At 45.1% G+C, this 15229-nt stretch overlaps 1 protein-coding gene across 1 annotated transcript in view; it reads left to right on the top strand.

The window, feature by feature from the left end:
- The first annotated feature begins 375 nt into the window (after window positions 1–375).
- The window catches only part of LOC147435010 (3-oxoacyl-acyl-carrier synthase-like protein (Protein of unknown function DUF455)), a 34620-nt gene continuing 19766 nt past the window's right edge, over window positions 376–15229 (top strand). Inside the window, 4 exon segments of the mRNA XM_086489712.1 lie at window positions 376–504; window positions 1772–1830; window positions 3266–3458; window positions 3593–3712. Coding sequence (XP_086345838.1) covers window positions 376–504; window positions 1772–1830; window positions 3266–3458; window positions 3593–3712 — 501 coding nt within the window.

Raw genomic sequence — 15229 nt, 5'->3', positions numbered from 1 at the left:
ACAGTCATCAAAAACTAATAACGCCTCTAGATTCAAATTAGAAGTGAAAACTAGTACTTTTGATGATTGTGCCACATTAGAAATGATATTTACATGTGAAGACTCAACAACATTGAGCTCCTCTATCTTCACACTACTTTTAGAAGGTGCATGACTTATGTAAATGAATTTACCCTATTCTCTTTGCAACAAACAAGAATCCTTTTTCATGTGTCCTTTCTTGTGACAATGGTAGCATTGAATGTTCCTTATGTCATGTGCATGACTCTTACTACGAGCACTCTTGCAATCTTGAGAATGATTGCAACTACGACTATGACATCTTTGCCATTGATGTTTTTTTTGGCTACTTCCACTAGCCATATATGCATCACCATGCCCACTAGTGTCAAGAGATCAACGTCAAATCTCTTTCGTGAGCAAAGGACTAGTAACATCACAGAGGAAATGCATGCATGTGATGAACAAGATGAGGATAGCATCATTGATGCTTTCCATATTTTGGCAAGCCGATGACCGTGAACAACAAGCCCCAAAATTGGGAAAATCTATCTGCAATCGCATCTCCACTATCTATTGACAACTTTTGATCAATATCTTGATGCTCACAACTCCGTCTGACAATCCGTCACTTCTTGCTAGCTCCAAATGATCCGTACTACCTCTGTAGTCCCTAGTGAGCTTGAAAAAGCACCCAATGGCACATTTTCCATGGCAGTCAAAATGGTGCAAAACTAGTCCCTAACAAAACTTTTTCTGTCCATATCTTGACTATTCGAGATTCGATTGCTGATCCAAAAAGACCAGCATGGAGAGCATAATTTGGCAGATAAAATGGCATTTTTGACGATATTTGTGCATCATGGCATACATGCATTAAAAAAAATCCATACTGTGCATTTCCCTTGAAGAAGATAACAAGCATTTGGTTGCCTTGCCACCTGGCAGCTCTCAGTGAGGGTTCAAAATTTCATCACTACTCCTTATTATTCTATATGATTAAAAGAATAAATATGGTTAATACGATCAGTGTGATAAGTGTCCGGACAGTTGGCCCGAACCCTAACACAGGATAGTTCGATGCCACTTGCAAATTCTTATACACTCAACATATAAGAATTGCTTTATTAAGTTCAAAGACCAGCAACCCAATCATGTACACTATGTTGAGGAAGTGTTGCATGCTCGATTTCTGAACGCCTCCAATGAGCATTTCTTGACGCAATGTTTGGAGGGGTATATCAAAAAATTTCTAAAAAACAAGCAATCAAGTATGTGGCATGCCAAGGCCAACCGAGTCGCAAATCCATGGAGGAGCTATCGTTGTGGCAACATAGCAGATGCAGAGTGGAAGTGGGCCATGCAAAAAAGGGTGAGGAAGTGGCAACGGGCTCATCCCACAGACAACAACATGAAGCTCGGGCCGAGCAAACTCCCACACACCATGGTTCATGGGGAAAAGCAGAAAGATAAATATGTAAGTACTTTTTGATTGTGCAAGTTCTTAATAGACATTTTAGCTTATGAAACTTTTTTGGTTATTTTTAACTTAGGAAAATGTCACCTGACCTATCCTACTAGAGAAATGGTCAAGTACTGAGAAAGACACACGGAGTTCGATACTTGGCGATGATTTTTGGAAGACCATCGTATCTCTCGAGAGCAATTCTATTGAGCAATCAAATCTCTACAAGCGGTAAGTACAATTAATGAATATTATAATAATTGTTTTGAGTTATTGATTTATCTAATTTGGTTTTGGTGGTTGTAGAGTCAGAGCGATCAAACTTACATACCTCTGGATGAGGATGAGGAGGAAGAGGAATTAATGTGATATTTTTTTTGTTGTATTACTCTTTTACAAGTGCAACTATGACACAATAAACCCTAGTGATTTGTACATAAAACACATTTGAAATTTTGACTTTCTTTAAAATTTGATTTAAGCATTGTTCTTTTGTGCTTCAAATTATCCAAGTTTGAGTGGAAAGTCTGGTGGTGGCCCAAGAGCAGACATTTCCTTAAACCGCAAGCCAAAGATGTTTACCACACTTTAATGTTTGCAACTGATGTTTCCTCCCTAAACAAGCAGTGGAGAAAGCAATGGCTAGAATCAAGATGGGTGGCGATAGTGAACAACATCTGATGTCCACAAAGGCCACATGTGATTATGATATTTTTATGGAAGATACTTTGAAGGGAATTTTCGATAGGCATGAAGGTTCTAGCTAGAGGTATTGGCTCATATAGATGCTTGGGGTGCAAAACGGCTTGTGAGGACCTCTCACACTAATTCAAGGAGTGCTCGACGATCTGCTGTTTGGCAGGGAACATATGCAAATAGATCCAAAAGACCTGGAAGATAGGGTTGTTCAAGAATGATCTCTTCTTGGGTTGAAGGGTGATGAAAAGGGCTGCTTATCTGTATATAAATTGTTAGAGTCTGTTACTTTAAGCACGTTTGGAAGGCCACGAATTGCCTGGTTTTCAAGAATGTCCTCGCTACATCTAGCTTCACAGAGATTACACAAGAAAGCAGGGAAGTGATTGTTGCCATCAGTAAAAGGAAGAGCTTTGAGGAGTGGAATAGGGGACAATTGTGCCATAATGATCAAAATGCACTTACGTATCCGTGGGTTGTGGTCTACCTCTGCTCAGGCCATGTAATTTTTTGGTGTATTACGAGATTCCTCAAGGCTCGACACGAGCTTGAGGTTATCTTGTACAATTCTTTTGGAATATACATCCACTCACAATTGTGAATTTGAAAAAAAAGAAAGAAAGCCAACAATCCATTAAGGGGTCTATGAGGGAGGCTCTAAAGCTTGTGTCACACATGTTCACTCGGACATGTCTGCGAATAACTTGGCAAATAACTATTGGTGAGGAGTCATGTCTGCCATTGTACGAAGCCAACCGTTCTACCCCCTCGCCCATCTCCGCAACTCATAGGACATGGAAAAGAACAATGGCGAGAAATGTTGCAATAGGACCCTGCATCTCATGCATGAGAGATGGAGATTTTCCAACTTGCGTAAGCTGGTTTTCCATAGATACTCCGAAGAAATGTTGATGTCCACCACCCGTGTGACAATGCAATCGTGCATACAAGCTAGTTTGGGGCTTGCCCAACGCTCGTGTGTGACACGGGCCTAAGTGTTTTGTATGAAAGTCTACCATTACCAAGTGTTGACTTGGGAGTCGTTGAATTACAATTTGCTAATGAATAGTATCAGAAAGCGAAAATATAATGGCGGGAGAGCAGCGGCTTCAGAAAGGAGGCCCGCCGAGCACACAAGAGGGAAGCGGCCATCAAGGTGCTAAACACAGCAGACCCATGGCTCAAGGCTTCTTATGGGGATACTGCGGCCGCTCTCTGGAAAGGCGGTCTCATTTCTCACGCCTACTCTTGCAACGATTTTCTGCTTCTCCCTCAGCGTCCTGCCCGCCCCGATTCTGTACGTCTATGCTTCATTAATACGTCTAGATAGCTGCATTTAGCTGCCACTTTTGGGGCCAGTCTCCCTTTATCTGCTTAGGGAAAGATGCAGCGTGGGGCTAGATTGTATATAATTTTGCTAATTGTGACCAGGTTCTACTCGTTCCTCCCCAAAGCATGCCAAAGTTGGGGAAAGGGGGCAGCTTGCAGAGCAGGCAAGCCCTCTTGCATAGCTTGGTTCACATCGAAAGCTGGGGAATTGATCTTTCATGGGTGAGTTCCTCCATATAACCGTAATTTCTCTCTGTATGGTTTGAGGATTCTATTTCTGTTCAGCATGTGAGCTCTTTTGCATTAAGTTGAAGGAGCCGTTTGATTAATATAACTTCAATTTCTCTCTGTATGGTTTGAGGACCAGGATCTTTTTCCCACATTTATGGTGAAGGAGAGTCAGGCAGATTTGGAGAACCCCATATAGGGGAGCAGGTGCGCCCCCATTTTTGGTAAATTGTGCAATTTGCCTTGTACTCTCTTGTGCAGCTGAGCTTGACCTGTAGGGCTTGAGCACTTTCTCTCTCTCCATCAAGGTTGTCATTGTACAGTTGTATGGGTACGCTCGTGTATAGGAAAATACAGTGTATTTCAAAGGCCTATTTGAGGGGCGAGGTGGTCTCGGCCCTTGCTGCATTGGACCGGATGCTGACGTGTAGAAGCTTTGGGGAACTGAAGAAGTACTAGCATGATAAAAGCTAGGGGATGTGAAGTTGTTGTGCATACCTTGCATAGGAGGTGTTGTCAGCAGAGGTGGCATCTGGTTCTGATGGCTATATGGTGACACCAGGTTTGATGCAGGTGTAAGCCCTTGTTGGAGAGAAGGACATAGACTTTGTTGTATCTGCCGTAATCCCTTGATATAGTAGCAATCCTTGTCTTCATGCCCAGACTTCTCGTAGAAGTGGCAATAAGTCCGAAGGGGACAGTCCTGTGGAGGATGTCTTGGAGAGCGACACGAGCTGCACCATACCATAGCCTTAGTCTCTTGTTGAGACCGAAGCTCTTTCAGCTCTCTCTTGATTTGATCCAAAGCCTCAAGATGTGGAGGTTTCTCTTGGCGAAGAGAGATATTTTTCTCCTCTTGAAGAGCGCGTTGTAGTTTTAGGGCTTCAAGTTCTCTACGTAAAGAAGTCAATGGATCAGCAAGACTTTCCGAAAACACAGAGGGGGTCTCTATGTGAGGGGAGTTGTTGAACAACTTCCTATCCCTCTCTATCCTAGTAGCAGTTGCGATGAACTCCTCCAAAGTGGTGTCGGGTCGGAGACTCTCTCGGAGTTTTTGTTGAGAAGTTTTGGGAAGCGCCTTCTCCACCCACTTCTTCACCATGAATTCACCGGGTTGCTGAGGAAGCTTGGCAACCAGAGACTTGGTCTTAGTCATAAGCCTCCTCTGGCTGGAGCACCATGTTGGCTAACTCATCCAACACCTTCTCCTAGTAGTCACCGGGCCTGAAAGCTGCACAGAACTGTTGCCTTAAGGCTGCCCAGGTTGCAAAATGGTTCTCTGCAAACTGGCTATACCATTTGTTTGCTAAGCCATCCAAGGTGGATGGAAAGAGTACCAAATAAGCATCTTCCCTGTTAAGACCACGACCCCTACAGAGAGATACAAACCTCCTTGCATGGTCGTCAGCATCTTCTGAAGAGAGTCCTTTGAATGTAGGGAACTTGATGTTTACCTTAGCCAAAACGCTAGCCAACGGCTCCATGGCCCTTGCTGAGCCTGAGTCTGTTGCTCAGTAGCCTGTTGTAGCAGAATAGGAGAGAGCTTTGCTGGAGAAGGTGATCTGGAAGATGTGGAACCGGATGAAGGAATGGGTGATGTATGTGAAGGTATAGGTGATGAGGTTGATGGACTTCTACTAGGTACCAAAGGTCGTCTTCTGTTATGGGCTCAGTAGTGCGCTTTGACGCTCGACTGACCGCCTTGTATGCAGTGACCACCAATCCAACCAACCCTTGGGCAAGAAAACCTTTAACTGACTGAAGACTGGTCTAGACTCTACTAGACCAGGCATGACTAGACCAGGCTGGACCAGGGATGAGGAGGACTAGACCAGGGTCGAGGAGGTCTAGACCAGGGACGAGGACAGGTTGGACCAGGGCGAGAGAACAGTTGGACCAGGCGAGAGGAGAACAATGCTAGGCAAGGTCGACGAAGCTAGGCAAGGTAGGTGAAGCTAGATAGACCCAACTAGCTTCAAGATTTGCACCTCACAGGGTGAGATTTCAATTGAGGTCCCATCGTGATCGCCAAAATGAGAGCACCTGTAGCGCGGATAATGTGTCGTGCTCTCTACAGTGGGTGGTCCTCAGTGCAATGTGCATGACAATCTCACTCAAACAGACTGAACAGAAAGGAAATAATAGACATCAACATAGCTCACAAAGACACAACAGCAGACCAGAACATATGACTCAACTATCTCAAAGACTGATACAGACTCTGGCGTGGCAGCACACTCAACTCCAGCCCAGGACTCACAGGTACAATGGGGGTGTCGAGGCTCAAATGTGCAGGGATGGTGAAGATGTGCTTTGTGTCTCGACTCACTCTAAACGACTACGTAGAGATAATGCTAATGGCCCAAAACGACTACTCATATGTACAACCATAAAGAGCCACCAACGGCTCATAAATGTCCAGTCAGCTAAGTCTATCTCCAAACTGAGTGGTGGTGGTGACCTGGCCACGATGTCCACTAGACCACTGTCGGTACCCTGCCACGTGTCACTCCCCAGCCCAGAGGGTCCGTCCAGTGTGAACCAGACCAACTGTAACTAACTGTCCAACTGTCTGTCTGTCCTGTGAAGTGACACTGTAGCCCTGCTACAGTGCAGGCTGTGTGAATGTCAAAATGTGGTCCGACAGGTCTTCATCAGTGATGACTTCACCACCTCCCCCTATGCAAAGATAGTTGCAGGGGTTTTGTGTAAGGAGAAGACAGAGGATCTTGAGTTCTGGAAGGAGCTCAAGAGTTTAAACACACAGGTAAAACCGGTGGTTCATTTTCTTCAAGTTTTGGATGGCATGGACCCTTGCATTGGCAAGATTTATGAGGCAATGGACGGCATGATCGAGCCGCTTGCACAACTTGAGCCGGATGCAGAGCGATATGAGGAGATCTATGCGCTTTGCAGCTTGAGGTGGAATTCATATGCCTCTCCTTTACACGGGGTAGCGTACATGGTGGATCCAGAGTTCCAAGGTGCAGGGCAAGAGACAGATAGAGAAGTCATGAACCAATTTACTGAGATCTAAACAAGATGGTCCTAGATAGAGATGGGCGATGCATTGTCAGAGATGAGTTGGGACAATACAGAGAGATGCAGGTGTCATTTGGCAGTCCAGATGCTCAGATTGATCGCAGGAAGATATGTTCAATGCTATGGTGGGAGGACTATGGCTATGATAGCCCTATCATGGCCCTAAGCTTTAGAGATTGGCGATCCGTATTCTCAGCCAGTCAGTTAGTACCTCATGCTTGGAGCAATTGTGGAGTACCTTTAGCCACATTGCTTCCAAGAAGAGGAATCTACTTGGAGTGGAGAAGGCAAATGATCTTGTCTTTGTCAGCGTAAATTTGAAAATGCTTTGCAAGAGTGCAGGTAAACAAACAAATTCTTTTACACAGTGGGAGATGGAGCTAGAGGCTCCTCAAGCAGGTGGAGATACAGAGGCACTGACACCGGGTACTTTATCCATGGCTGAGGTCGAGTCCGGGCCTAGAGCTTGATGATGAGGAATGGGAGGATGCGCATGACGTACAACCGGCTACTACTAATTGGGAGGCTTCTCAAGCTAGTGGCTCTCGAGTCTTGAGTCGTTAGACTCGGAGTTGAGACTTTAGGACTTCCATTATCCATACCTTTTTGTATTGTTGCTTGCCCTCTTTGTAGCATCTTTATGGTATTTGTCACCTTTGGTCTTTTGGTATTGTGGTTTGCCCCCCTTGTTGTCTCATTATGGTATATGTCACCTTTGGTTTTTTTGTAGCGCCTTGGCGGGCCTTGTTAGTCGAAATGAAGCAAAAAGTATATTTTTCTCAATGTTATGGTTCAACTTTCAAGTCTTATCTTTAACTTCTACTCTTGCAATTATTTGAGAGCTCTAATATGTAATTGCATGTGTTATTGTGTATGGGCATTGTGTCTGTTGTGTATGTACTATGACCGTGGCACCGCACATCACAATCAAGTCATAATAAGGTTGAATGGTCTTCAAATCGTGTTTTCTGTGGGTATTAGAGTCAAAGGACTCTAGTACTACACGTATTCAAACATGTAATGGTAAAAATTGCATCATTTGGGTGTTTTTTAAGCCTCCCGTTTCGCGCCATTCCCGTTCCCATTCCCGTTCCGCACCCGTTCCCCTTCCCTCGTTCCACAGGGAGGCCCGTCGCCGTTCCCGTTCCGCATTCTGGGTAACTATGGTTTGGCATCATGCTTTACATACGTCTAAACACTGTTCTTGGCATATATTGTTGGTTTCCAGGCGCATAACCAGCCATGTTGTCACGGGACATCTAACCCTATGTGTACGTGGACAACCTACAGCATGACAAGGGTTCAGTTCAGTCCAGTCAGTCTAGAATAAGAAGTGATCTGGCACTTTTGTGAGTCTGTTTGCAAACCGTGCATGTCCAGACACTTAGACTAGATGAATATCCTTTGGTTGCACACAGCATGATCATCAACATTATCATCAGATTCCATCAGGATCATTTTCCAATGCATTAAACCTATTTTCCCTATTTTTGACATTTTTCACTTATTATTTTAAGTGACTTTTGTTGGAAACTAGATAGGGCAATTTTGCTACGTTTGTATATATAGAAACCTAGCGCTAGCACTTTCTGGCTGAAGAGGCAGCAGGAGCACTTGCTAAATAGGCACCTCTCAGCAAGACCCCCAACAGAGGAACCCTAGCATTTTGCAGCAGGCAAGGCCTAGCGTTTTTGCATGAAGAACCAGCCCTGGCGTTTTTGCACAACAGATCAGCCTCGGCGACAACACGACACAATAGATCAGCCCTAGCGTTAGCAGAGTCCACAACAGATAGCAGATTTCCCTAGCGTTAGCAGATTTCCACCGCAAGGTCAGTTTTCAGCCCTAGCGTTTTCGGTTGCAGATCAGCCCTTGGCGTTTTGCAGTACCATCGCGACAAGATCCACAGTAGCATCAGCGTTTTCAGTTTTCAGCAGTCAGACATCACAGAAGAAGTCCCGAACCTCGCAGATCTCACCTTCCCGTAACAGATCCTCGCCGTGCGGTCAGATCCCATGAAGTTTGCAGATTCAGCCCGGAAAACGCAGATTTCAACATCTGCATTTTCAGCGCGTCGTCGTCGCATCGTCGTCATCGACATCGTCACCGACATAGAGTCATAATTCAGCAGATAAAGATTTGCAGATTTCAGCCCTTAGCATTTTCAGATTTCCGCCCGTCTTGTCGTCGTCCTTATCGTCATCGACATCGTCGGCAAGTCCAAGCATTGTAGAGATTTGTGCAATCAATCTATCTCTCAGTCTCAGCACCTTCATTCACAGTGTTTATCCACTTTGTTTGTGATCACTTGCACTCTCTCATTAAAGAACGGAAGGCTCTCCCTTCCCTAAGTAAAAGGAATCTTGAGCACAGTTCGGAGCACTCATCTTGAGCAAAGTTCAACATTCACTTCCGTTGCACCTTACACATGTTCTGAAACACTGATCCACCCCCGAAATACCTAGGATGTACCGTGGGTGGTGGAAAAACGTGTTGCATAGAGTGGAAACTGGTTCCCTGTCCATTTAATGCAACATGCAGACTCTGAAAGGTGGCTGGTTGAACTGGTAAAGCCTGTGGAATAGGCGTCCTAACCACTCGTTCGTGGACAGAAGGAACTTGTCTTGGAGCCCCATGTGACTTCGCAACATGTGAGTGCTTCCCGCCTTGCTGGGACGCACAAGGGACCTGGGCTTGAGCCTCAACAAGCTCAACTGCATGAGACGGTGGCCTTGTCTGTTGTGGCATTGGCGGCGCTTGCAGATATTCCATAAATATAGGATTCTGCACCAACCGAGAGAACACATTCACAACAACAACAACGTGTGTCCTGAATGCATCCTCGTCTAGTTGCCCAGTGATATACCCTTGACCTTGTGGAGCATTCAAATCAACAAAGGTACAAACGGGGGTGGCCGTGAACTCTCGCCAACCTCGAACACTGGAGGAATAGCGTGTCTGTCTTGTGAAGAGGAACCGACCTCTTCCTTAGCGTCTTTTGTCCTTTCAGCCATAGTGTAATTCCAAGTTCCCGTGCTTTGTCTCTTCGTCGCAAACCAACCAAGGCTCACTCTTTAAGGAAAAAGTGATTCTATCCCGGCATTGGAACCATGAAACCGGCCCGTAAGGCGATAGACTTTAGCTTTCACCCGAATCTTTACTTGACTTTACGACACAGAGGAAAACTTAACGAATAAACTTGTGACCAGAATTAACACTTCACACAAACCACGGCTTGGTAGCTAGAGCACTCCCAAGCAGACAACGGCACCTTGTAGGCCCCAAAGACCGGCACCCGTTTTGGTATTTCTTTATTCTTATAAAACTTGAGAGAAAACCTGCAAGTTCCTACGAGCTGTCCCGCTTTTACCGGGCTGAAAATGGCCTACTTTAGCTCGATTTCGGCAGCATAACCGCAGTATGAGGCTCTACAAACAAAATCCCCATGTAAAAGATGACTCCCCCGGCGCATACGACAAACGTGGCGACAAGTTGCATGTCACAAAGTGATGACGTGGCGGACAACAGAAACCCTAATTTCCGGAAATCGTAGAGGCTGATTTTTTTTTTTTTGAAATAATGAGCGACGCGAATTTTGCTTTTTTTTATTAAAAAAAAAAGAGAGAAGACTCTCTAAGAGAGAGAGAGAGAGAACTGATGCTTTTTATTTTAAAAGCTTTTGGGGCATCCCTTGTATCTTTAAACAAGTGGTGAGGGCTTCACTGTTGAGAGCATCTGGACGCAGAGTCTGAGAGTGAAACCCTAACCGCTCTCTTGTACTTTGATGATTGATTAAAAAAAAAGAAAAAAAAAGGGCGCTAGTCTCTGGGGCCAATATCTCTAGGCACGGAACTCCGTCGGGCCAGTGCAAATCTATTGTGATCTGTGAATTGTTTTGAAGTGGTTATTTGGTGCTGTCACGGTTGATTCTTGACTTGGAGTGTCCAAGTTTGTTACAGTGGTATCAGAGCACGGCCGATTTCTCTTCTATGGGAAATCCGATCCCCGAATTTTTTTTTCCGCGGCACCTATGGCTTCAGGCAATGATCAGTCGACTCCCTCTGCATCTGGAGATGCGAGCTGGGATCACAACGAAGATTCAGACAGAGAGTATGGCCCGCCTCGGCCTACTCAGGCGGAGCAAAGAGAGATGGAGCGTCGTCAATTGATTGGCGATGCAACAAAGATGATGCTCAATTTTGCCAAGGACCCGAAGATGGCAAAATATATGAACCAGACCTCTTTGGAAGAGGTACAAATAGAGTGGCAAAGAACCACAACACCACTCCTGAAACCCGCTCTCAAGAAATCTTCTGCCTCCAAGAAATATACGGAGAAGGAACTGGAGAACGTGGTTGATGCATGGATTGCTCAGCTTTTCGACGTGCAAAAGAAAGGCAAAAAGCACGGCAAAAAGCAGAATAAAGGCACTGACTTCCCGGGATATTTGGTTCGTCGGTCGACATTTGACAAGGCAAAGAAACAGAAGAAGCGTGTTCGATTTGAAGGAGTACCCAGTTCTTCTTCTTCTTCTTCTTTTGATAGTTCTTCTAGCTCTTCAGATTCGAGCGAAGAAGACAGAAAAGGTAAAAACCAAAGCAAGAAACAAAGCTTCGGAAAGGGAAAGAAGAAGGCTACATCTCGCCCAGAGACTGACAATTCTACTGAGGACTTGTCTACAGACAGCTCAGATTCTGATGACGGAAAGTTTTATGCGAACAAGAAGAATTTTTACAAAGCCAACCAGTATGTTTTTCTCGAAGATAAAAGTAAGAAAGTCCGAGAGTTTAAGGAAGGTGGCCACTCGATCAAGTTTGATACTTTTCAGGATACTCAGATGCTTCGAAGGCTTTGTCTTTTATACAGCAGTTTGACATTGCTTTCGCGGGAGGACGCTATTCAGAGCACTCCAAGATTCGGAGAGCTACCTCTTACCTTATGGGGAATGCTCGTACTTGGTGGTCCACGCTTCTTTTAACAAGAGTGCGCCAGTTAAATGGCTGAAATTTAAGAAGCTTTTTATTTCTTCTTGGTTGACGCAAGAATATGAACGAGATGTATGAGCTGCTTGGAACCATCTTCGGATGACCAAGAAAGATACAATCAATGCTTATTGTGAAAGATTCTGGAGCTCTTTTCTACCCGCCTCTTCATTCAAGAAGATCTCGTTCAGAGAACAGATTGAGCGGTTTACCTGGGTCTACCTACAGAGATCCGAGATCACTGCTTGGAACAGAAGTTAGCTTCTATTCAGGAGTTGATGAGTCATGCGAAGCAGGGCTTTGCCATTCACTCTGGCAGTTTGACCTACCCCACAGATGAGGCCATGACACAACGAGCCGAACAGACTTCTGGGAATGAAGTAGAAAGAAAAAGAGCAACCCAGAGAAAAATGATGCACGACCCAAGCTTACTCCTGAGGAGAGAGCTCGCTTCATCAGAGAGGGGAAGTGCTTTGGATGCGGGGAATAGGGACATATCTCCGCGAAGTGCCCTAATAAGGCACAGAAAGAACAGAATGATAAAGACGACGACGTGTCTGAGAGTTCGAGAGCAGCTGAGGAATGTGGCAGAAAAGGCAGATAGAAAACCAGAACTGGCACCACATGGCGTGGGACCTGCACCGAATCTAATGAATGAAAGTACAAACTTTGCTGCTTTTGGGGCAAAGTGAAGGATCAGGAAGCTCTTTTGAAGGAGCCAAGGCCAACTTCTTTTCACTTGGAATTGGCGGCTCGATTTGGAATTACGCCCGACAGACTGACGCCACAGGCGGAGGTAGTTCGACTGGATGGGATGTTGCCATTACACCGAGCATTGGCAAACTTCGTTTGCAATGACAGGGGTGTTCAGGGCACGCGAGTGACGTTCTACTCAGGATCCCTTGGTACCACAAGAACTACGCCGTGGTTGACTACCGGGCCGAGAAAGCGACTTTGATAAATGAAGGGTTTAGAGATTGTACTTGATGAACTTCAGTGTCTTACTCATTCTTTTGGGAGAGAACTGAACGATGGATAAAGGTTGAATATGTTTTGACCTGATCAAAAGAACGCCAAGATTTTTCTCCGCACTCATGCCGATTGCTTTTCAGAGGGCCTGATCAGACCATTGATCTCATACCTGGAAGCACGCCACCGAATCGGCCACCTTACCGTGTGAGCCGAGTACAGAATGAAAAGATTATGAACCCAGTGAAAGACCTCTTGGAAAAGGGTCTTGTCCAGCCTAGTACTTCACCGTATTGCTCTCCAGTGTTGTTGGTTTTGAAGAAAGACGGATCTTGGAGAATGTGCATCGATTATAGCTCTCTCAACAAAATCACCATCAAGAACAAATTTCCGATTCCTAGGATCGATGATATACTTGACATGTTACAGGGATCCTCGTGCTTTAGCAGGATTGAGTTGAAGAGTGGATATCATCAGATCAAGATAGTGCCAGGAGATATCTACAAGACAGCTTTTCGAACGACTTTTGGGTTATTTGAGTTTTTGGTGATGCCTTTTGGCTTAACTAATGCTCCTGCGACATTTAACCGAATGATGGACATGATTTTTCGAGAGTACAGGCTATTTGTTGGCACTTTCTTTGACGACATCATTGTTTTCTCCAAGAATGAGGCTGAACACAGAGATCAATTGCTTCAAGTCTTTCAGGCATTACGAGATCACACGTTAGTGATTAATGCAAAGAAAAGTGAATTTTTCCTACCAGAGATACACTTTTTGGGACACATTGTGTCAGCAGTAGCAGGAGTGCAAATGGACCCGGCCAAGATAGAGATTATCGTGATTGGCCCGATTTGAGGAATGTCCATGAAGTTAGAAGCTTCTTGGGACTGTGTTCGTACTACAGGCGGTTCATACGAAAGTTTGCAGAGGTTGCTTCCCCTTTGCATATCTTGACACAGAAAGGAGTACCTTTTTCGTGGGGACCCACAGAGGTGACTGCCTTTCGGACATTGAAAGAGAAATTGACTACGGGACCTATTTTGACTTTGCCGGACTTGCAGAAGTCATTTGAAGTATATTGTGATGCTTGTGGTCGTAGTCTGGGTGCGGTCTTGATGCAAGAAGGCCATGTCATAGCTTACGAGAGCCGTTTGTTCTCTAGGCCGGAGATGACAACATAGATTTATGAGAAAGAGCTTTTGGCGGTTATCCATGCTCTTACTCAGTGGTGGCATTACCTACTCGGAACGGATTTCACTGTCTTCATAGACCATCAGAGTTTGCGCTACTTCTTGTCACAGAAGCAGCTTTCGGAAAAGCAAATGCGGTAGGTGAACATCTTGTCACAGTTCCACTTCCAGATTGTCCATGTGCAAGGACAAAAGAATGTGGTGGCAGATGCTTTGTCTCGGAAATCGTTGGTTCTGGCTATTTCCGCGATACATCATAGGAGCTTCGAAGATACGGTCGATCAGTATGCCACAGATACAGATTTTGCAGATATTTTCAGACGGCTACGGGATGGGGACACAATAGCTGGATACTCCCTTCGGGAAGGCTACTTGATGAAAAAGACTATGTTGTGCGTTACACAGCCGTTGAGGGAGAAGGTTATGACTGAATGCCACTGACCACTTTTTACGGGTCACCGCGCATTGCTACCACCATGAAAGGGGTAGAGAGATATTTCTTTTGGCCGAGACTCAAGAAAGATGTGGAAGAGTTTGTGCGCAGTTGCTTGGTATGCCAGAAGGTCAAGTTTGACAGGCATAAAGCACAGGGATTGTTACAGCCTTTACCCATACCCACCCACCCCTGGAAAAGTATTGAAATGGATTTCATTGATCTCCCAAGAACACAGAATGATCACGATGATTTTCCGATTACATGGCAGTCTGAGACGATTGTCTCCGACAGAGACCCCAGATTTATGAGTTTGTTTTGGAAGGCAATTTGGGAGAACATTGGCACGCAGTTGCAGTTCTCGTCATCGTTCCACTTGCAGACTGACGGGCAATTTGAGATTGCCAATTCAGTGATTTTAGATTTATTGAAGTCTTGTATCTCGGATCAGAAGACTCAATGGGAAAAGAACTTACCTTTGGTGGAATTTGCCTACAGTAACACGATACACTCTTCGACGGGGAAGACGCCATGTGAGATTGTTGAAAGTGCTGCGAAGGTTCCATCCTTCCTGAGCACGAAAGATTAGATATTTGAAGCGGATGAATATTCGCGAGATTTGGATACGGCTTTTGCCAAGGTTCGCGAGACTTTGCAGGAGTCTCAAGAACGACAGAAAAAGGCAGTGGATCGCCATCGTCGCGACTTGAAACCGAAGGAGGATGATTGTGTGCTCTTACGTTTTGAGAAGGCACGCCTACGAAAGAAAAAGGGAAAGGAGAGGCTTTTTCCAAAGCTTAGTATGCGATACTACGGACCTTTCCAGATAACTGAAAAGATAAATGATGTCTCCTTCCGATTGAAACTGCCAGATACTTGGAGGATTCATAAT

The sequence above is a fragment of the Adiantum capillus-veneris genome, chromosome 19 (genome assembly GCF_014529385.1).
Source record: "Adiantum capillus-veneris isolate H3 chromosome 19, ASM1452938v2, whole genome shotgun sequence".
Taxonomy (NCBI): Eukaryota; Viridiplantae; Streptophyta; class Polypodiopsida; order Polypodiales; family Pteridaceae; genus Adiantum; species Adiantum capillus-veneris.
The sequence above is the reverse complement of the archived record's forward strand: the minus strand, read 5'-3'. Positions and strand labels throughout refer to the sequence as shown.